The sequence below is a fragment of the Marmota flaviventris genome, chromosome 7, assembly GCF_047511675.1.
Source record: "Marmota flaviventris isolate mMarFla1 chromosome 7, mMarFla1.hap1, whole genome shotgun sequence".
Lineage (NCBI taxonomy): Eukaryota > Metazoa > Chordata > Mammalia > Rodentia > Sciuridae > Marmota > Marmota flaviventris.
Genome location: NC_092504.1, coordinates 24,127,235 through 24,149,979, shown reverse-complemented (window position 1 = coordinate 24,149,979; position 22,745 = coordinate 24,127,235). Strand labels below are relative to the sequence as shown.

At 38.2% G+C, this 22,745-nt stretch overlaps 1 protein-coding gene across 2 annotated transcripts in view; it reads right to left on the bottom strand.

Annotated features, from left to right (window-relative positions):
• The window catches only part of Pcdh7 (protocadherin 7), a 399,660-nt gene extending 379,425 nt beyond the window's left edge, over window positions 1-20,235 (bottom strand). For both annotated transcript variants that reach the window (XM_027937534.3, XM_027937542.3), the window contains exon 1: window positions 17,059-20,235. In XM_027937534.3, the coding sequence (XP_027793335.2) occupies window positions 17,059-20,235 (3,177 nt within the window). The remainder of the gene's footprint in view (window positions 1-17,058) is intronic.
• Between the last annotated feature and the right edge of the window lie 2,510 nt (window positions 20,236-22,745).

Genomic DNA, 22,745 nt, shown 5'->3' with positions numbered 1-22,745 from the left:
ATCAGTTTCTAGAGTCCTGTGCCTTTAAGGTGGCTGCTTATAAACTGGAGTTAAACTTTCATGAGAATAACAGGGAGGTGGTGTATCACGCTGTTAAGAATTCAAGTGGGATCTGGGCATTAACTGGGACTTATTTTCCCTAATAGGAAAATAACTGCAATGTTGGCAATATTTTAATCCATTGTCGAGGAAACAAAATTCTACAAATGTTTAAATGGAATGAGGAAACAATAGTATCAGAAATCAATTCATTGGTTTTGGTACTTGAAATGTTAAATTATTCTACTAATACTCAGATTGATTCAGTTTTCATGTATGCAAAGGTATTATACAACGGAACACAGTTATTTCAATGATGAATATTTGGGAAAGCTGCTTAGGTAAAAAGGAAAATCCAACAATAAAAACTGTTACTGACACATTAAGACACTACCTCGATCAAAAATTAGTATACAATTATTTTCATAAAGAATTGACTACAGGGCTGAGATGTAGCTTAGTGGTAGAGCACTTGCCTAACATATCCAAGGCCCTGGTTTCCATCCCTGGGATGATTTAAAAAAAGGAAAAAAGGATCAAGTTCAAATGAACTTTAGAGCTACTCATCTACATCTTTTGCCAACTAAATATGTTTCATTAAAACTATGTAAATTGTAAAAAATAAAATGATAATATATTTTAAAAGAAAGATTCTTACATGATAAACCATATTCCATCCTACTGCATGGTTTCCATAGTCAACTGCAGTCTGAAAATATTATGTAGAATATTCCAGAAATAAATGATGCATAAATTTTAATAACTTTTATTATAGTATACTGTTATAATTATTCTTTTTATTATTAATTATTGTTGTTAACCTCTTACTGTGCTTAATTATAAATTACATTCTATCAAAGATATGTATTATAGAAAAAAACACAGCATAAAGTGTATGATTCCATGCTCTCTGCAAATTCATGCATCCACTGGGAATTTTGGAATATATCTCCTGAAGATAAGGGGAAAACACTGTAGGTCATATTTAAATTGAATGGTTAATAATAAGCACCTAATTTAAAGAAATGTTAAAAAAAAGTTTCTAAAATATTATGTTAATTTATGTTCACTTTACTTTCTTTCAAATATTGTGAACACTAAAAATCAAGAGAAATACATGTTTTATTATTTTTTTTTGTAAAAGGTAAATGAAATGTACTAGTTACAAATTTTGGGTCAAAATTTTGCTCTTCATTAAAAGGCATTTCCTGTCCTGAATCAAATAGCGATTCAAAACTTTTTAAAAAATGTTTTTCCAATTTGCACCAATGATGTACAAAACAGAGTAGGAAAATACTGAATAAAACAAAAAAATATTAAAATAATGAAAAGAAAAATATATTTTATGTCATTTTCAAATAGCACAGGATGAGTAGAAGGAAGAAGAACATCAATTGGTCTAATTTCCACCTTCCTATCTTTTGATCTGCACTTCGATTTTAAGGTTTAAGGTGATACTATTAAAAAAATAAATTGAATGACCTAATATCAAGAACATAGTAAGTTAATAAAATAGCAAGGCTGAATATCACAGAAGCCTTTCAGAGAAGCAAAAGATGGAATTTCCTTCCCACAGAAATAGCTGGTTGTGTCACAGACACGTTTCCTCTGCTTCACACAGGAACAGAGACTGAGCATGTGGCCTGTGTAGCTGGACTGCCTGTCCTTAAACCTCAGCTCTGCCACTTTACAGCTTCTGTAACTATGAGCAAATTACTCAACTCACTGCTCATCACTTTCCACATCTGCAAAATTAAGGTAACCATAGGAACACTGGAAGGCTGATATGCCTATTTAATGAATATTAATGTGTATAAAATATGTTGACCAATACTCAAAATATAGTGTACAATATACATTTACTCTTAGTATTTATATATTTTTCCACTGAAACTGAAATTCCAAAGAGGTAAGCATTTATGTCAGTTTCTGTTATTGCTATTTCTCCAGGGTCTAGAATAGTACCATGATCATAATTGGCATATAGTAGTCACTCAATAAGTATCTGCTCACAGAGATATTAATTGCATAACTTCTCTGTGTGTATACACATTCTGCATGTGTATACACACATTGTACATATGTGTGCCTGTATATGTATATACATATGCTATATATACATTTACATGCACATACATGTAAAGTTATATATATACATACATATATATATATAACTTATTAAATGTACATTAAAGAAAAACCCCACAAGTTTATTAACAAAGCAAATTTTAGTGTTCCTGACCAAACAGTTGTATTGGTTTAGAAAAACAGTAATTATCAACATTTTTCCTAATGTTCTCTAGAAATGCCATCTCTGTATCTAAAATTGATCCCTGTAATCACAGTAAAATATTTAGAAAAAAACATTTAGATGGAGTTTTTAAAATATATCTTTGTCAATTAAATAATTAGTGATATTCCCTGAACAGGGGTATGTTAAACTTCCTTTTTAAAAAATGTTGGTAGTCAAATGTAAAATCAGATCTAGAAGCTTGGACAGGTACTTTTTAGGAAAACTCCATTCAGCTATTAATGTTTCATTGCCTGGAAATACTGACCAAAGAAAAAAGGTGGGAGTGGTACTTCAAGACTTTGATGAACTTATGGTTTATCACCCTACAAGGACACCCCTGCATTCACCATGTTGGATGTTTATGGAGCTCCAGATTCAGATTAGTCTGTATGTATCTTATCACCTGACATTTTAATTTTATTAAGAAAATAAAAAAGCACAATAGGTGAATGAAAGCATAATCCCTGACTTGTGCATGGATGCGTCTCATTGTGAAAAGTTTACTACCCACGTTAAAAATAATAATTACAGAGGAGTCTCTGGGAGTGGGGATTCAGCCTTGGTTATACGCCTGGTCATTTCCATCTGCCATGAGAAATCAGAACCTCTAGGTCCCTGTACAATCACTGATGCCACCATGCAGAAAATTCACTGAGATTTTCCTTATAAAAAAAGAATTAGTAAGTCTACATTTCTGTTCACTTCCCTCTCCATTTAATTCCTACTGCTTTTCATTTGGATTTTCATGTTGAAAATGTATTAGATGGTTTGCACTAAATATTAATATTGTAATTTAAAATAACTCATCCAAGCAACTCAGGAGACTGAGGCAAGAGGAGTGCAAGCTTGAGACCAGCCTCAGCAATTTATTAAGGCCTTAAGCAATTCAGCAATACCCTGTCTCAAAATAAAAACATAAAAAGGACCAGGGATACATCATTGGTTAAACACCCGCAATTTTAAAAAATGAAAGAAAGACAGAACGAACAAACAAAAATTCATTCATGAAACAATTTTGTACTATTTTATGCAAATTTTGATGTTACTTTAAGTAATATGCATAAAAGAAGTTATTGGTGGGTAAAATTGAAATAATTAAGATGTTACTTAATATTATAAATTTCCACGAAAGCTGGAAATGGCAGAAAGTATTTAACTATGAGCATAAAATTTAGATGTGGTAAGCCAAAGTGTATTTTAAACTTTTTTGTACATGCATATGTATTACAGATTCACATATTTTTCACAAAAGCCAGAGCAAGTCTTCCCATTCTTCATCAATTGTAAGAACACATTTATAAGGTTGCTGTTTGGAGCTCCTCTGGAAAGGAAAAGTGGAAGGAATACTCTCCCACGAATGTTCACACTGTATGTAATGAATAACAAGCTGGTGAGGAAAGGATGATGCTGTCCAATGTATTCTTGCTTAGACCAAGAATAGACTCTGTTAGGGACTGAATTGTGTCCCCCCCAAGTACACACATTAAAGTCTTAATCCCTAATGTGACTATACTTGGAGATAAGGCTTTAAGGTTAAATGAGGTCATAAAGTTAGGGTACTAATCTGATAGAATTTATAGGAGGATGGGACATTGGAGCTTTTTCTGTGCACATGTACAGAGGAAAGGTTATATGAGGACACAGAAAGACAGCTGCTGCCTACAAGCCAAGTAGATAGGCCTCGCCAAAAGCCACGCCTGCCAGCATCTTAATCTAAGAATTTCAGGCTCCAGAACTGAAAAAAAAAAAAAGTATTTAGGACACCCAGTCTGTGGTATTTTGTTATAGCAGCCTGAGTAGACTAATACAGACTCTACTAAACCTGCTGGGAATTCAGAGCAGGTATTGTGGACTAGAAAATCATACCAAAGCTAAAAATGTAACTATGTAAATGAAAATCTATGAGGAAGACTACAATAATACAAATTCTCATATATTTAGAGAAAAGTCTGTTGGAGGGGATTTCCATAGTAGAGGGACCAGGAATTTGGAGAGGCTCCATTTATCCTGTTTCCTGTGTCATATGGAGATTCTGATATTACTTGTTTCTAGGACTGCTGGAGGAAGTAAATGATATAATACAGCAGAGCCCTTGGCACAGTGATCATCAGCACAGAATAAAAGTTTCATAAATGACAGCTGTTACTTTTAGTTGCTGGACAGGAAGGGAAAGATAATGTCCCAGGAAACATCATATGGCAAGAAGAAATGACGGTTGAAAAGTGATAGGATTTTTAAAAACTTGTCAAAAATGATGTTTCAGAATTGTTGTGAACCTCTCCTCAACTAACTGTTCTACAACCAGAAGCCATTACCACTCCTGCTTCACTACAGAGAGATGAGCTTCAAGTCCTGGAGGTCTTTTTAACACTAACCAGTGCCTCATAGCATATGTACAGAGCCACACATAGTCACACCTTGGTACCAGATTAGCACAACTTGGAAGATGACCAGGCTAAGAGACAAGCAGAGGTTTGAACATGTGGTTAGGACAAATATTCTTTTAGTCTTTTAAAAATAAAATACAATGAAAATACGACCAAAGTGTAAAAGCACCTTCCAAAGTGTTTAGAGAAATTCATGGATGACTAGAAATATTATGTCAGTTGTGATAGTGCTTCAAAAATTCTCAAATGATTCATGTGACCCCCATAAACCCTGTCATATAATCAGCACTAGGGTCATTATGTAAAATGACAGAAGAGGAGTTTCTAGAGGCTTCAGGACTTGAAGGGGTTACATGAGGTTACATCAGCCAACTAGTGACAGCTGGGATGGAGGGCAGATTTTTTTCAGATTGCCTCACCTAGTTCCCATTTTTTTTTTCTAGAGACCTTCTAGGAGTGAAGCAGTAAGCAGAAGTTAGGAATTTCAAGGCCTATAACCTAGAAATTTCACTGTCTGGCCTAGCATCTGCAACCAGAATTGAGAAGGGAGGAATACATTAAAAATTCAGGTTTCTAGGCTAAAGCACTAATGTCCTAGAATCAAATTTCTAAGAATGGGGCAAGTAAATCTGCATTTGTAATGATATTTATGCAAAACAGAATTACACAACTCTTATATTTGATTAGCACAGGCTTGTAGCACATTATGAAATAAGCACAATATTCTTCACCAAAACAGTTCAAATTCCTTTTAATCTTCATTGTTTTACTAAAATTTATAGCTTATTAAGTAAAATTATTATTTCTCAAATCTTGAAATATTTAGCCCACCCAACCAGGAATGAAGGGAGCCAGTGCATTTTACATCTGGTCTGCTGTAAACATTCCACAGATTTTTGTCAAATGAATTTTTCTGAAGTTGCTCCCAGCATTGAACAAAATGCTATTATCCTCTTATATCTCAGCTTCCTCAAGTTAAAACCAGGATAAGAAACAACTGCTGACAATAATGTCTTAATAAGTGACAACAATTTTTATTACACTAGTCTAATAATAATAGTAGGGAGAGGTAGGTTATCTGCCATGAAGGTTTTGTACTGCTTTGTTCTTTCTCTTAAAAGTATGGGAGCAGAAAATTAGTGGAGACAGAGCAGTTGAACTGGATATTAAAAATAGAAAACAAAACCCAAAACACACAAAACACCTGGTCTAAAGGGAATAAAGTGGAAGTTACCACTTTTTCACTCTTAATCTTGCAATCATATCAAGCCATGACATTTAGTGGAATCCTTAAATTCTCCAGGGCCAAAACTCAAGGCCACAAACATTTGCCTTTGTCAGGCCTGAATGGCCCTTTCAGATGTAATCCCCCCTACCTCCTGACTCAATACTGGAGTTGGAGACACTAAGTGCTTTAACTGACTCCTCTGTCTTCCAAGCTGGGAAAGGCTGCCCACCTTTCCTCTATGCCCCAAGCAAAATTCCTACTTCTTAAGGATTATTGATATTTGCAATGTGCTGACTTAGTTATCTTTTAGCAATATGCACCTGGGTGAGCTAAAGACTGAAACAGACATTGGTCACAGGTCATTCACGATTTCAAAGAGGAGCTCCTCAGGCCTTTCCAGCCTCCTTAGGAGTCATTTTGTGTTGCAAGGCATTTCTCTGCTCCTGTCTCACTGCCCACCACTTTGAACTAAGAGTGTATTCCCTTTTTTAGGCCTTTCTTTAGTAAATGGAGTATGTGTTTCCTTTCACAGACATGCTGGACATATCACCTTTTAAAAATGACTGTCAAGGGCTGAATGAAAATGGAAACTTTATCAGTGAGCATGAGTTGGCACAGTGAGTGAATAAAATATGCAGGAATATATAAATTGACAGACACAGAAATTTGTGCATGTGTTTGGGCGTACATGTATCTATTTTTTCCCCAGATAAGGATCCCCAGAAAAATACTGAAAACCCATATGCTTGCATGGTTCTTCTTTTATATCCCCTCAAAATAAGACAGAATCTTCAGGGTGACCAGTGCTTCCTTCACTTGCCTTAAACATTTGCTTCAGTTTATCTTATTTAAGGGTCTGGTGTTTACACCACCACCAAGAAGGAAGAAGGAGAAATCAGAGAATTATTCATATGCTACTGAAACAAGAGGCATAAATTAGGAAGTGGAGACTGGGGCTCCAGCCAACCCAGCAGGTAACCTTTCATCATGGTATACCCTCCCAGCAGGGAGAGTAACAGTTCCTGAAGAGCTCAGAACCTGATAAAAAAGTGGCTATGCCAAATTCCAGATACAATCTACAGGCTACCTAGCATCAAGGTCCGCAACTTTTGTTCATTTGTTCAACAGATATTTATGAGTGTCTCCTGTAAATTGGGCATGATCCTGGGCATGAGGAAATACTATGATGATGGACAAGACAAATGTAGGGGCAGTCACTCTGACCTTCACGTATTTCCCGTTTTATGTGTATCGTTTTTTGTATTGTCTCATCTATGGAAGGTAGAGACCTTGTAATAATCATTTTATCTCCTTCCCAAAGTTTTACACTGTGTAATAAAGATAGAGCAAAACAATATGCTATCTATGAAATGAAGAGATTTAAGAATCACACACATCAAAGAAAAGTTATTGCAAAGGTAGAGATAAAATTTTATTCCCTGAGAGGTAGTATTAATAGTAGTAGCACTTCCTAAGGACCTTAATAAGTTTTCCAAAAAATGTCTCAAAAATAAAGTTTGGGTTAAAGCAATTTGCCTAATTCTTGATTGGGTTCTTTTAAAAATCACTTATACACATCTAGTTAATTAATTAGACACCCAAATTACACCCACGATGCCTTTTCTTCCTACCTTCCTTCCTTCCTTTAAAGTATGAAGTGCAGTGTGTGACTTCTGGGGTGGGGGGAAACATTTAAAAAACAGCCTGTTTTTTTAAAGATTTCTTTTTGCAAAGATTTTGTCCAGAGAAGTCTGGAAAATATACCCTATTACAAAATGCAAATTTTACAACTTTTCTCATATACTTTCAGAACTCTTGAATTCTGACTCTGTTTTGGGAAGACGTTGTGCAGAGAAGTCTGAAAGAAAACTCTATTTAAAAACAGTCTTGTCCTGGGGATGTGCTTCAGTGGTGATAGGCTTGTGTGGTATGCATGAGTCCCTGGTGTTCCATCCCAATCACTACAAACAAAACAGAAAAAAAAAAAAAAAAAAAAAACTCCACAAATCTTAAAGTTTCCTTCAAGTGCTTTTAGTACTCTTGAATTCTGACTGAATATTTTTTTTCATATTTTATAAAGTTGTGTAGTTAATTCCATCAGAGTCATAAAAACCTTCATTGCTTCACTATCCTCATCTCAGGAAAAATAATGGTGTTCTTCCTCACAGTTTTTTCTGAGTAACAAGTGAGCAAACATGTATCCAACACATTGAAATGTAAGAGGAATGATAAAAAAAAATCATCATTTTTCTGTTCTGTAATCTTCTTTCTAATATATTCATTCTAAGAGGGCAAAGACTCATTACTCTTTGCATAACCAAGACCAGGGCTGACATAAGTTCTACTAAAAGAAAAAACTTTAATGAATGAACTAAATAAACTGGTCACCAGCATTACCATGTTCCTCCTTAGATTTTATAAGGGAGAATTAATTATTGTCTTTCAATTTAAAATAAAATATTCAAATACTAAAATCAATAGGGTTATCTCCTTATTCATAAGTTCCAGTAATTATAACAGAGACTGATCAAAAGACCTGAGATTGGTAACAATAATCAGGAGCAGGGGTATGGGGAAACAGTGAAAGTCTATGTCTTGAACCAATCTCTCTCTCCTCTCTCTCTCTCTCTCTCTCTCTCTCTCTCTCACACACACACACACACACACAAGAAGCAAGGAAGTGATAAAAAAAATTTCTCAAAAAAAATTTTGCTATGGTTAATGCTGCTATAAAAACTATACTTTTGATTATTCTGATTCAGCTGAATAATGCACTAAAATCCTCTTTTTTGCTTTGATTTATTACATATTTTAATCACAATAGAAAACAGTCTTAACTTCCTACCCCAGTGAAGAGTACGATTCTCAAACTGTTTCCACCATGAAATAGATAGATAAATATGTGCCTGTGTGTGTGTGTGTGTGTGTGTGTATATATATATATATATATATATATATATATATATATATTTACATATATATATATATATATATATATATATATATTTACATATATATATATGTATATTCATATATTTTTTGGTTTTGTTTTCTTTTTTCTTTCTTTCTTTTTTTTTTTTAACATAGGAACCAAGAACAGGACACTCACAGGCACACAAACACAACTGAAACAAAAAGTCTACCCAAGACAAGTGTTTTTTCCTATGGCAATGTACTCCAGATTTTTCTATTTTGTTTCATATCTTTCTACTTATGGTTAGAAACCCGATAAATTGATGAATCCTCCAAGAGTGTATCACAACCTATTCCTAAATGCCAACTCTGAATGTTCTGAATGAAGGTATTCCTAAATCTTACCTCTACGCCTTGAATTGTACTTTCAAGGAACCACAAATTTTGGACTTTGATTTTTTTTTTTTAATCACTAGTATTTGAGTGGATCTGATTTGTTACAGGATTCACACTTCAAGTTGATCAGAGGAAGTTTACCTCTTGAGATGAAGAAAGAAGCAGAAGTAGTAAGGGTTCTTTAGCCAGCCTCTTGTACTGGCCCTTATGTTCAAAACAAAATGAGAGGTTGAGGATAATTAAGTTTTATTGAGGAATTTCACTGTTGTCTCAATGATACTTGAGACAATTTCCCTTTTGCAGGTTTAAATAAATAGCTAATAGAATAAAAATCCACTAGCAGACCTTTGGGATTTGCATGGGTAATAATGTATTTCCTATTACTTTGCGTTTTAATGGCATTCCTGTATTTATTTATTTTTTTCCAAAAGGGCTATTAGACTGACTTTGATTCACAAAACAAAACAAAACAAAAATCATAAAAATTTGGCATTCTTCTTTGGAATTTCCAATCTTGTAGCAAATTTTAATAGGGCAGATGATGTGGTAAATGTATATGAAATAATCAAACTTTACATATAGAATACTTGTTTTTAAGCACATAAATGCATACAACATAACAAATAAACACATAAATACATAAACATGGAGAATTACGGGGCCATCCAGAGGAGGTCCTGACTTAACTAGAATATCAAACAACTAAAATCCAGTCACCGTCCCAATAGTGCAGCATGCTGAATTGTTAGAACTGCTGGAGTTTATGCCATCTGACATTAAATAGAATAGCCTTCCATTAAATTTAGTAACAGGAAGCCACATATTCCTTCTCATTGTAACTAAAGTGACTTAAGTGAATTCAGCCAACATTTTTGAAATTTTCTTATGTAATTTGTCAAAAAAAAAAAAAAAAGCCTTGAAAATTTTAGACATACTTTGGTCAATAATTCAGGACTTACAGAAAAATCAGTCTATAGCAATGCTGTGATAAAAATACAAAATCAAACTCTCATATTTGTTTCATAACTAACATTTTTATAAATACTGCTCAAAGTCTTTGCATATACAGGTATGGGTACAAACACAGATACACACAATGGCATTTAGAGGTGCACACACAGAAAAATCAAAAGACTCTTTTTTCCTCTAACATAACTATCTGGCCTGAAAAACAAGTTGTGATCACATGACATTTCAAAAATATTAATTTAGATTTTTATTTAAAGTCAGTCTTTAATGTAGACAAATGTATAGACACACAACAGACCTAATTTTGCTTTGTTCACACAAAGCCCACGTTTAAAATTATTGTTGAATTATGTGTTTGGATTTTCTTTTTTTTTTTTTTCTAATGACTTCACTGTTAGGATAGGTGCTAACCCTTTTAGAATGGAACTCCTGGTGACTTTAGAATCTACTTGTAGCAAATTTCTGTATTAATACTGTCTCTTTTATAAGTTTATTAAATTAATATTATTTTTTTCTTAAATGAGAGGGAAAAAGAAGTTGAAAATAAAATGTACAAGTGGAACATGCAGTGATTGGCTGACACCCCACGGCCAAGGGCAGGCTCCAGCAGGTTTCGGAGTAGCAAGGTCATCACAGTATGGTGCAAAATGGAGCATCATATAAGAGTGGAATTCAGCCAAACACAGTAATGTATGGATGTAGACGCATCTGAAAGAAGGAAAAAAAGATTTATGCAGGTAAAAAAAAAAAAAAGAAAGAAAAAAGAAATCATGATGAAAATTTCCCCCATGTTTTATGCTCAATTGGAATGCTATGAAAGAGGTTTGGGAGCAGAGAAAAAAAATTATTTGCAAATTATGTATTTGTAAATAATAAATACACTCAGGGGAACAAAGTTAACTTGTCAGAGAAATTCTATTTGGAAGCTTTAATAGTTTCATTGTTTGTACACAGCATTTGAGTTCAATACAAACATCACTGAATTCCTGAAAATAAACCTTTATTCCGCCTTTAAAACATTAATTCACCAGAAGTGATAATTAAGATTAGTTTTACTGGGTTCAGCTCAATTCTTCTTGGAATGTGATTTCTCCCAAAACACTAATGCTAAATAAAGCACTGTGTAATGTACCGAAACATAGTCTCTGCTTTAGAAAAGAGTTTAAGGGCTTTTAGAGACAATAAGAGAGGCAGAGTTTACTCCAGATATATCTGAACAGATCTTACTCTTTCTATAGAGACATAGTAAATAAATGAATGGGGAACCTTGCCATAGTCTAAAAATCGGTTACATACACCTTAAACATAAATAAATGATTATTACACTACATTTCCTATACCAACTCCAACTTAACCCCCTACCTCCCACCAATAACTTAGTGATATTAAAATGTCTAGTAACATTGATGGCTATGTAAAAACGATGACTTCCTCGTGCTACATTTTTCTTTTTTAAGTTCGGATTTTATTTTTGAACTTAATAAACGCCATAATCTATATTTTATCCCTATATAAATAATACATTAGATTGTTAACTCCCTAACAAGGGAACATGCCAACTGAAAAATCACAAAATGTCATATTCTTCTAAAAATTTCTAGTAAACAGACTGAAAGGAAAAATCAGTTCACTGTTGTTTATGTACCAAGGATTCTACTAAGGTAAAATGTATTTGCAAAGTGAGTGGAATGTAAAGGAATTCAGAAACCAAAAGGAGTTTTTCCTATTGATGGAAAAGGCCAAATATTATCTCAATTAGAATGCATAGAAAGTTTCATATATAACATATAGAATATTTTTATTCTTTTCTATTAAAATACATTTTTATTGAGGGTATGGTAAATTCTAAGCAGGAATTTACATATGTTGTCACTGTCCTGCTAAAATTCAAAATCTTGTCAATGAACTTGTTGAATATATGTTCTCAACTATGTTAAGTTACTTTAATGAATATCAACTGCTACCTTACATAGGCGGAAATTATTAATTTCTTTTTAAAATCTATAAATTTTTGAATTATAAATTCCAAGACATTTTTACACACAAGAACTGAAGCACAAGGCCAAATTATAGTCTATTATAAAAAGATCTATCTTTATAGCCAAGTGTATTGTAACAAATACATAAGTAAATCTAACCAGATTTCTGTTATTTCTGAGGTTGGTATAGAAAAAGTTACAGAAATTCAGTTTTTTTTTTTTCTTATAGAGAATATAATGAAATAAAAAGGAATACTAAACTCTGAAATCCATGATTTGGACTCCAGTTTACCTATTGTACCTGATAATGCTGCGCTTCCAAATTACTTTTTTATGTCAGGCCTCAGTCTCTTCTTCCATAAAATGGGAGGAGTTCTTAGTTGATATCTTCTAAATCTAAAATGTGATGACTCTGTGATTTTTAAGCCATTGATTATAAGGTCTTTTGGCTTTGTGTATGTTCAAATTTCAGGTATTATTCATATATCAATGTATGAATATTGTAACAAAATAAAAAACCATTGGCACCATACTTGTTATACAGGAACATAAAGAGTTTGTGATATATATATATTATTTATACTTTTCCACAGGTGAGATATTAAAGATATTTCAAAGATAGGAATACAATAAGAAAATGATTTTGTAATATTTAGTGTCCTGCATGACTTACTTAAAATCATTAAATTGGCTTTGCAGCTTTATATCTACATCACTAATGGATTTAGGATAAGTTTGGGATAAGTTTTAAATTGTCATATGTGGACTTCCATTTAAATTTGCATAGCTATTACTGCAGGTCAAATCAGTGAATGACTTTTTCCTTATTTCATAGATATCCAAAGATTCAGGCAATGTTGTTTTAGTAGATGTCTCTCAACTAAAGACATGGTCTCATTTCCATAGTTATTAGTCTATTGACTGTATCAGGCCAAATATAACAGCAGTTTCATCATATGCAGATTCACTGTGCCTCTTGAAAGACTCCATAGTTGAAAACATGAGAGTCATATTATAGAGATTATGCTTATGGAATTAAATTAGGAAGTGGTGGCTGGCATCATTATGCAGATGTATTACTACCAAAATATATATAGTGTTTTTATATATACACAAATAAATTGTTATACATTTCCCTTAATGCTTATTGCTCCGAAAATGATGGCAAGTCATCCATTTGCTTCCAAAATTGAAGTAGTTAAAAAATAAACAGGTTCTGCTATATTTTTTCATTAGTATATAAGAAATATATATTCTAATGAAAAAATATAGCAATTGAACATAGATTGATCAATTAAAGAGAATATTATTCAAACTAATTCAACAGTTCCTTATAAAAGGAAACTGTCACGAGATTTAATATAATTTTTCCTTAAGTATTTCAGGATCAACTACAAATGGATTTTAAAGTGAATGTTTATTCAACCTAAATTCTTGCCAAAAATAAATTGCTTTACTTTCCTTTTACTAAGTACAATAAATTTTTACTTTTATGTGCATTATCTAAATAACAGCATATCAAGAGTAAGCTCAGCAGGACTTGAGAGTAATAAGCAATGTTGTAGCTGTATATTTATATTATCAATTTTTGGAGTTATATTATTTTTTAAAGAATTTTGAAAAACATTTAGCACACAGTAAAACACTGGGTATTTAAAAATAAACAGAAAGCATTCTTTTTAATTTTGCAAATCAAAAGCACAGTTGTATTTTTAGACCTTCAACAGGACCAGGTTTGCCAGGCAAAAGAAGAATGAAATGGAAAGGTGGACACTTAATCTCAATTATTCTGTCAATGATCCAGATTTGACTCAACAGAAGGTGGTTGTCTGAATGGCAAAGGTATGAATTATGAAAACCTAAGCTACATCATCAGTTTTTCTAATATGTGAATTTCAGAAATAATTCCAGAAACTTTGCAACACACATCTATAGTCTGCCAAAGAGTAACTCTAGAAGCTTGACTAGACTGTCTCTAGAGTCTAGGAAAACAAATGTAAAAGAAGGGGGAGGGGACCATAGTATGAGGATTTCTTACAATCTTTCATTACTAGGGAGTTCTTTAGCTTACAACTACATAACCACATAGAAGCAACACTTCAAAATGTCTAATTCTTCTGAAGATAAGAAAACTCTAAGAACCACCACTCCACCACTTCCATTTTAATAAGGAGCTATAATGAGGCAATTCAGGAAAACTCTAAAATAAAAGCTCCATATCAAATTAAATATCATGTTTTAAATTAATCTTTATTATAAGCACTTAAAAGAATATAACTCTTAAATTTTTCCTTAGATAAATTCATTTGTTGAAGAACATAAATTGTAACAAAACCCTGCATTTGTTTGTTTGTTTGTTTGTTTGTTTCTAAACAAAAAGTTTACTTGAAGAAAATATATCATGGCAGTTCTGTAAAAATTAAAGGTAATATCTTTTTAAAATAAAAAACAGAAAAATCACCTACTTTAAAATAAAAATGAAAATCAGAACAAAAGGGTTCTCTGTATGTCAGATACCTAAATGGAATGTAACTTTGTAAATGGATCCCTTGTCCCCTGACAGCAATATTGAGAAGATGAAGCATATCAATTACTATTACTAATTACACTAAGGGGGATGTGTTTCATTTGCCTTTATTTCACTGTAGGTCAATTACTTATTTGTGGTTAAAATTTATACATCTTTTTAAATACATAATGACATACAAGGTTTCTACAGTCACTTTTGGTAAACTATATGATTATTCTAATTGCTTTGTGGGTTTTTGTTTTGTTATATGGACTTTGCTCAGTTAAGAGACTAATATCATACATTAGTTTATTTATAAGCGTATCACTTTGCCTTTTAAACAATCTTGATATTGGCTCTTTTAAAAAATTGAAGAACATACAAGTAACACCATCTGATGGGTCAAAAGGAGTTTAAGTGAAAGCATAGAACTTATAAGGCATTTGTATAAAATACCTGTAAATCTGCCACTTATATATCCACTTAAAAGCATAATATTACACAATTTAGAATGCAATTTTCAGTTACAGGACGAAAGTACTATTAAGATGACAGGGGAGAAGTAAATATTCGGCAGAAAAGATCTCTTCACACTTTTTTGCATTATGTTTTGTCACTTTCTGGGAAATTTTTAAAACCTCAATTTATTTGTGGGTTCTTAAATGTAATCTTATAAAAGTAAAATTATTTTAACTAAGAATCCTCCTTGTTTACAAATCTGATAAAGGCATGAAGAAACAAAAGAAAAAATTCTTTCTAACTCTAGGTAAAGCAATAATATAACAGATATAAACTTTCCACAATATCAAATCTTGGGTTAAAATAAATAAATTATTCAATCTTGCATGCCTCAAAAGACATATCTTCAACAGCCATTTCGTACATTATAGTGCAAACCTATGTTTTTCTTGTATTGCTTTTACTATTGGATATAAAATCAGATTAAGGCTGTTTGTTTTTATCCAAATAGCTACAATAATGGACTACAAACAGAAAATATTTCTTTAGGAAACTAATTTTAATAATTATGGGAGCAAATAAGGAATTAATATATTTTCTATATCATCTTAAATAAAGCAATAAAATAAAATATTTCTTTGCCTCAATTCTTCTCAGATCCCATATTCCACAAGCAAAGCATGTTTAGTAGTAAAACTATTAAAGAATATTTGACATTCATAAAAGTGGTTAAGATATGTTCTGTCAGTGAGAAATATGTATTGTTTTATAAGCAGAGTTTGCTGCAACATCAGACAGAGGAGTTTCCAAAAAATTTATTTGCTGTGTGTTAAACTTTGATTGGTATAAAAAATAAACTTTCTAAGTATCATACAAGTAAAACTTTAAAAAAACAAAATTTATATTTTCTGAAGTTCCCCTCAGATACATATATGAAATATATATATATACACATATATATGTATATGAAATATATATATATACACACACATATATACATACACATATATGCATATATATACACACATACATATGGATGTGCTACTATTTTCACATTTTTCCAGGAAACAATTGTGTCTAATATTCCACACAATCTTTATAGTCTCAGAGTATTACAAAGAATATCAAAACAGTCTTGCACACACTACATCCATTATGAACATTTTCATTGCTTGTATTAAAAAACAAATGGCCCTTGCAACTTACTTTTTGTTTATACACTTTGATACTGAAATGAGTGCAAATTATGATTGCATATCATCACAGAAACCCAGTTGTTATAGATATCAATTGTTGTAGACATGAAGTATTAAAAACATAGTTTTTCATGACACTTGCATATCAGTAAATATTTTTAAACTAGCTTTTTTGTTGAATTAGTATTTTGACATTTCATACATGGCACTATACTTGCATAAATCAATCTTATTTGTAAAATTCTTCATTATGTGTATATAACACAGCTAAAACTTTCATTGTGTCCAATCTGAACACACCACTGTAGTGACTTAAGAAATTTTTTCTCTAGATATAATTATCTACTTGGAACTATCCAAATAATATACGCATATTTATTCTATAAGCAGAGAATACAGGATGGATTAGGGCTGTCACGTGCAAAGACAAGGCAAAACACTGTCCACTTTAAATATTTTCCTGTAACTTAGTGGACACTAGGTCTAACTTGCAAAATACAGTACTACAACTCTCATTGAAGGCCTCTGCTATTTAATAGCATATGAATTAAGAATTAACATTAAATTACAGTTATTAAAATTTTAAATAATAATTTTTAAAAAGAAAAGACAAAAATTTGCAGAAGGTGATCTGTCTCAGAGATATTAGCCCTCTCTAGAATATTTTAGTATATTTGGGATGCATCTTACCTGTTTGCTGTACTTGTTATTGGTTTGACAGCTGTACTCAGAGCAGTGATCTGATCCAATTGAAATGTTGTCTCCTGCTCCCACAAATGTGTTGGCTGGTGGTAGATCTTGTACAGCCTGGTGTTTTTTTCCTGCAGTTGGTGATTGTGGATGAAGCTGGACAGTGGGTAATGGGGAACTAGATTTGTAATGCCTTGCCAGGTCAGGACTGCCAGGCCCACCATTAACAGATCTGTATCGCCCCATGCTTGGGCTGTCTGACAGCTTCTCATTGACACTATCATACCTCTGTCCATTTGGTTTAGAAGCTTCTACAGTGACAATGCTGCTGTAGAGAGGCTGCTTAGATTTTTTGTTTTTCTTGTCCTTTTTAGGCTTTTTAGATTTGTCATGCTGTTGGGGTGTAAAAAAATCTTCGTGATCTTTTTTGCCAGCTTCATAGCCATTTTTATTTTTAGACCTGCAGTACCTTGCCATCACGACAATTAAAATTATTAGAATCACTGTCATAATGCCAGCAACCACCCCAATGACAATACTGAGTCTCTGTTTGCTAATTTCATAGCTTGGGTCACCAGCTATATCCTGGGTCAGTGGGGTGTGCAAACTTCTGGCTATCTGAGAGTCAATCACAGTTGCATTTGAAACACTTTCATTGACAAAAACATGCACCAGGGTGGTGGTAGACTGGGAAGGCTGCCCACTGTCATTCACTTGCACCACCAACCTGTGCAAACCATAATGCTTTTGGGTGAGTTTTCCCACCAAGGAAACCACACCACTGGTGGGATCAATCTCAAACAGCTTGAAGGGATTCCCTCCCACAATGCTGTAGTTCAGGTCTGCATTGATGCCATCATCACTGTCTGTTGCCAACACTGTAGCTACTACTGTCCTGACATTACTTGAAGGTGGCAGTAAAGTGTAGGAAATGTTTCTGGGAAGGGTAACTGTGGGAGCATTGTCATTTTCATCCATCACAAAGAGAGAGACTGTGGCTGTGGCAGATCTGGGGGGATCTCCCCCATCCACAGCCTTGACTCTGAAAGTGTATGTGGTCTGATGTTCCCGATCAAAAGACATGGTAGAGTAAATGGTACCTGTGTCATTTTCAATAGAAAAAATGTTACTGTTCTCCTCTATGTACAGACTCATCTCTGCATTCCGTCCCTTGTCAGCATCCATCACGGTGACCATTCCCACCGGGCTGTTGGGTTGCAAGTTTTCTTTCACATAAAAGGTAAAGACGTCCTGCATAAACTTAGGGTCATTGTCATTCTTATCAGCCACCTGCACAATTACCGTGGTGCTGCCCTGCAGCACAGGGATGCCTTTGTCTTTGGCGTTAACTTTAAACTCATACCTGTCAGTCTGCTCGCGGTCCAGCACCGTATTGACCAGGATGTCCCCAGAATCGGGATCAATGGCAAAGGTCCCCATCACTGATGAATCCAGCGAGTAGGCGATCTCTGCATTCTTTCCGCTGTCAGCGTCTGTTGCCAGCACAGTAGCCACCCTTTCGCCAGGTATGTTGTTTTCTGGGAAGTAAACCTCCACCACTGACTGGCCAAAGACCGGTGGGTTGTCATTGGTGTCTCCAACCTTGACCACCAAGGAATTGTTGCTGGAAAGGCTTGGGCTGCCAGAGTCCACCGCAACTATGACCACGTTGAATTCCCTGGTGGTCTCATAGTCTAGAGGAGCCGACGTGTGCAGGAAGTACTTTTTTTTGTTCTGGTCGCCCTCTGTGTCGCTGGCCGGCTTGAGCTGGAAGGGCACATCGCCCACCACTGTGCAGGTCACTACCCCATTCTCCCCTTGGTCTCTGTCTGACACCTGTACCAGAGCAATAGGGGTGTCGACCAGAACGTCCTCTGCCACGTTGGCTACCCCGTCCTTAAGGGGGATGCGCCCGATCTTGCGGATTTCAATGGACGGCACGTTGTCGTTTTCATCCTTGATGTTGAGAACCACGGTGGCCTTGTCTGTCTTGGGGGGCTGCCCACGGTCGCGGGCCATGACTGTGAATCGCAGCTGGTTCACTTCCTCGCGGTCGATACGGTGCAAGACACTGAGCCATCCCGACGTCTCGTCGAGGCGCAGTAGTCGTCTCACGGACTCGGTGGCCGCCCCAAACACGTACTCGATCTGTCCATTGACCCCCACGTCCAAGTCGGCGGCGCGCAGCTGCAGAATGGGGGTCCCAGGGGCGCTGTTCTCAGCCAGGTCAGCCTCGTACACGCTCTTCTCGAAGCGAGGGCTGTTGTCGTTCACATCGGTGATGAGCACCCTCAAGATGGCCTGGGAAGATCGAGGCGGGTCGCCGCCGTCGCGCACCCGCAAGGTCAGCTCATAGGAATCGCGTTGCTCGCGGTCCAGCGCCCCCTTCACGATCAGTTGCGGTTGCTTCTCGCCGTCCGGGGTGTCAGCCACCTGAAGCTCGAACACGCTGCTGCGGCTGCTAGGGTTAGTTCCGCCGCCGCCGCCCTCTGGAGCGTCCAGCCGCCGCTTGGAGCCTCCAGGGCCGCCGCCGCTCGCGCCATTCCCGCCGCCCCCTGGGTAGGGGGCGCTGTCGGCTGGCCCAGAGCGCCGGCCCTCTCCACCGCTGCCGCCGCCCCCGGGCTCCTGGAGCAGCTCGTAGCGCTCGATGCCGTTGCGGCCAAAGTCACGGTCGGTGGCGGTTGGCAGCAGGTACAGCGTGCCCACAGGCCGATTCTCCTCCACCGTGAGCGTGAGCACCGGAGACGGGAAGGTGGGCGTGTTGTCGTTGATGTCGAGCACGATGACCCGACCCTCAAACAGGTCCACCCAGCTCTGCGAGGGTCCTATTACCGACACCTCGAAGTCCAGGAAGCACTCATTCTCGTCGAAGATCATCTGACACTGGGGGAGCTTCTCGCGGTCGATGCGCCTTTCGCTTGTGCTCAGCTCACCGGTGAGGTTGTCGATCTTCAGGTACTCGGAGCCCGACTCAAGGCTGAAAGTCACCTCACCCGAGCCGGTCACGATGCCCAGGTCCGAAGCGACATTGCCTATCCGGACGTCGGCGGGGCCCTCCTCCGCCAGCCGATATCGGAGGAGTTGCTTGGCCGCCGCCAGGCTGAGCCAGAGCGGCAGAAGGAGGCAGCAGCCCAAGCACCAGCCGCGCGCCCATCCCGTCGTCCGCATCCTCAGCATCTTCTCCTGCTGCTGCTGCTACTGTTCCTTCTAACCACAGCCCCCTCGGCGCCCCCCTCCTCCGGGGCTGACCGCCTGCCCTCCCCCAGTCCTCTCTCCTCTCCGGGAAAGGAAGGAACGAGAGGAAGGGGAAGGAGGGGGCAAAAGCAGCTTGTAGAGTCGGCCTATGGGGTGGGGGTAGCGATAGATCCTTCTTTTTCTTCCTCCTGCTTCTTCCGAAAGTTATTGTTTCATAATTCATGCAATGGGTGCTAATCGCCCGCTCGCCGGCCGCGGTTCAGTCGCAGTACTCACAGTTCACGGGACATTGCGCGCCGCGGGTTGGGCGCCCCCCCCCAGAGTCATCCCCGCAGCGGGAGGAGGATCCCCGGCTCGGTTCCCCGCTCTGTCGGAAGGGGCCAGAATCGCTTCAGCAGGCGGGCGGTGGAACCGGGAAGCCGCGGGTAGCAAGCATACAGCCTCCCCCGCCTGCCAGCCACGCTAGTCTTTGCTGCTACTCGAGTTGAGTCCAATTCACGTTCAGCCACTCACTCTAGACCCAGCCCCTGCTCTGGCTATGGATGCCCAAGCAAACGTGAGTCGCTTCCTGCAGGAGGCTCCGGGGCCAGCAACAAGCCAGTCTCAACTCTGACTCCTCTCAGGCAGCGGAGAAGCCAGTCAACAGAATGAAAAAATCCCCAGCAGGTCGCTTCGGGCACGGTGCAGTGAAGACTACTCGCGTCACAGCGCGGTCCGCGTCCGGATTCCCCCGGCGCGCCAAAGAGCAGCCAGAGCCATCTTCAGAGACACCCGGAGTCAGTCGCTTCTCACCCTCTGAGAGCTCGGGTTTCTCTTTTTTCTTAACAACTCTGCGCAAGGTCATTAGTCACGAAGCCGCCGCCTGAAACCGCAGAAGCCGTTCGCCCGCGGGGGCGAGGGTTGAACCGTGCGCCCGCGCGGTGCCCAAGTTTGGGTTAGCAGCCGCAGAGTCCGTGCCTTTCCTCACCTGCATTCGGCCCGCATGTCGGAGCTGTGGGATCTGCAGCGCTGTGCGCGATTCAGGGAGGAGATTGCAGCCTCTCGCTCTCTCTCTCCCGGCTCTCTCTCGATCCCTCCCCTCCCTCCCTCCCTCTTTCTCTCCTCCCTCCTCCTCTCTCCTCCCTCCTCTCCTTTCCCCTTTCCCCCCTCTCTCACTCGCTGTTCTGCACGGATCTCACTCCTTCCTGCCAGTCCCAGTGCAGGGAACTCGAGCTGAACTTGATCCCTTTGCAGTTCAAAGGTGAGCAAGTCAAGCTCCGAGCACAGTCGGCGTTGGCCCGGCGAAAGCGCACGGCCGGGCTCCCCCAATGGCAATTAACAACGTTGCCCAATTTTGTCCGGATTTCCGAAGAAAAGCCAAAGGCGGGGGGTGGGGGGAGTAGAGGGAGAGGTGGAGTCCAGAGACAGCTGCCAAGTAGCTTAAAAAAAAATCCAGTTTGCCAAGGGGAGAAAAAGTGCCAGTCGGCTGTTGTCTCGAAGTGCCCTGGCACGGCGGGTGAATTCCGCAGTTGTCTTGTCCGCTTTCGCGTCTAAGAGAGTCTGGTGGGGGCGCTCCCGCCGCCTCTCCGGCTGCCTCGACTGGGAGACACTGAACCACAACTGGAAAGCTCTTACTCTCTACCCACGAGCCAGAAATGCGCAAGTTTGCCTAAAGTGGTGGCTGCTGCTGAAGGTTCGCTTGCTGGCGACTCAGACTTGTCCCTCACGCTGCTGCTGAGGCGGCGGCAGCGGTAGGAGCCCCAACGCCGAAACTACACACTCGCAGCGAGCGTGGGAGGAGGGCCCAGCAAAAGGAGGCGGGAGGGAGCACCAGCCATCCGCTGCGCTCCGTAAAGCCCAGCTTCAGCTCAGAAGCCGCTTGGAGACTGCCCAATCTCAACATCTTTAAGTCAAAGCCTAGTCCCCCCAACTAGTACAGTCGCTTGTTCTCTGGGAGTGGGACGGGGGGCGGGGGCAAACATGCTTTCCTTCCCTCGCGCTGGTAAATTTCCTCCTCCTGATCTCTCACATGAGTGCCTATGAGAGATCTGGATCAGGTATTAGGACACCTTTCTCTTTCGTCTCTCCCCTTTCAGAAGATTTTCTACTCTCCCACAAAAGTGTCTCTGAGCAATTTACCATTTGGATTAGGGCACGGTTACTGGCGGGTTGGGGAGCCTACGTGCGTCCACAAAGCAACGCTGGTGTTCTGAAAATCCGTGATGGGCTGCAGTAGTGAAGAGAGAACCTCAAACTCCAGAGAGAGCGGGAGAGGGATTCTTGTTCTGGGAGCGCAGACTTTGGAGGGTTGGGATGGGGCGGGGGTGGGTTGGGGAGGATGCCTGTCTTTGTTTAAATGCTTGGCATTCCTGTCATCGTGCTTACATTAGGGGGTAGACCGTGTGTGCGCGCGCCTGGGGAATAAAACACATGTTGGAAGCCTGGATATTATTTTCTGAGCAGAAACCTGCAGCCTGTAGTAACTGGTAAAGTGTAGCGTCACCTATCTGGAT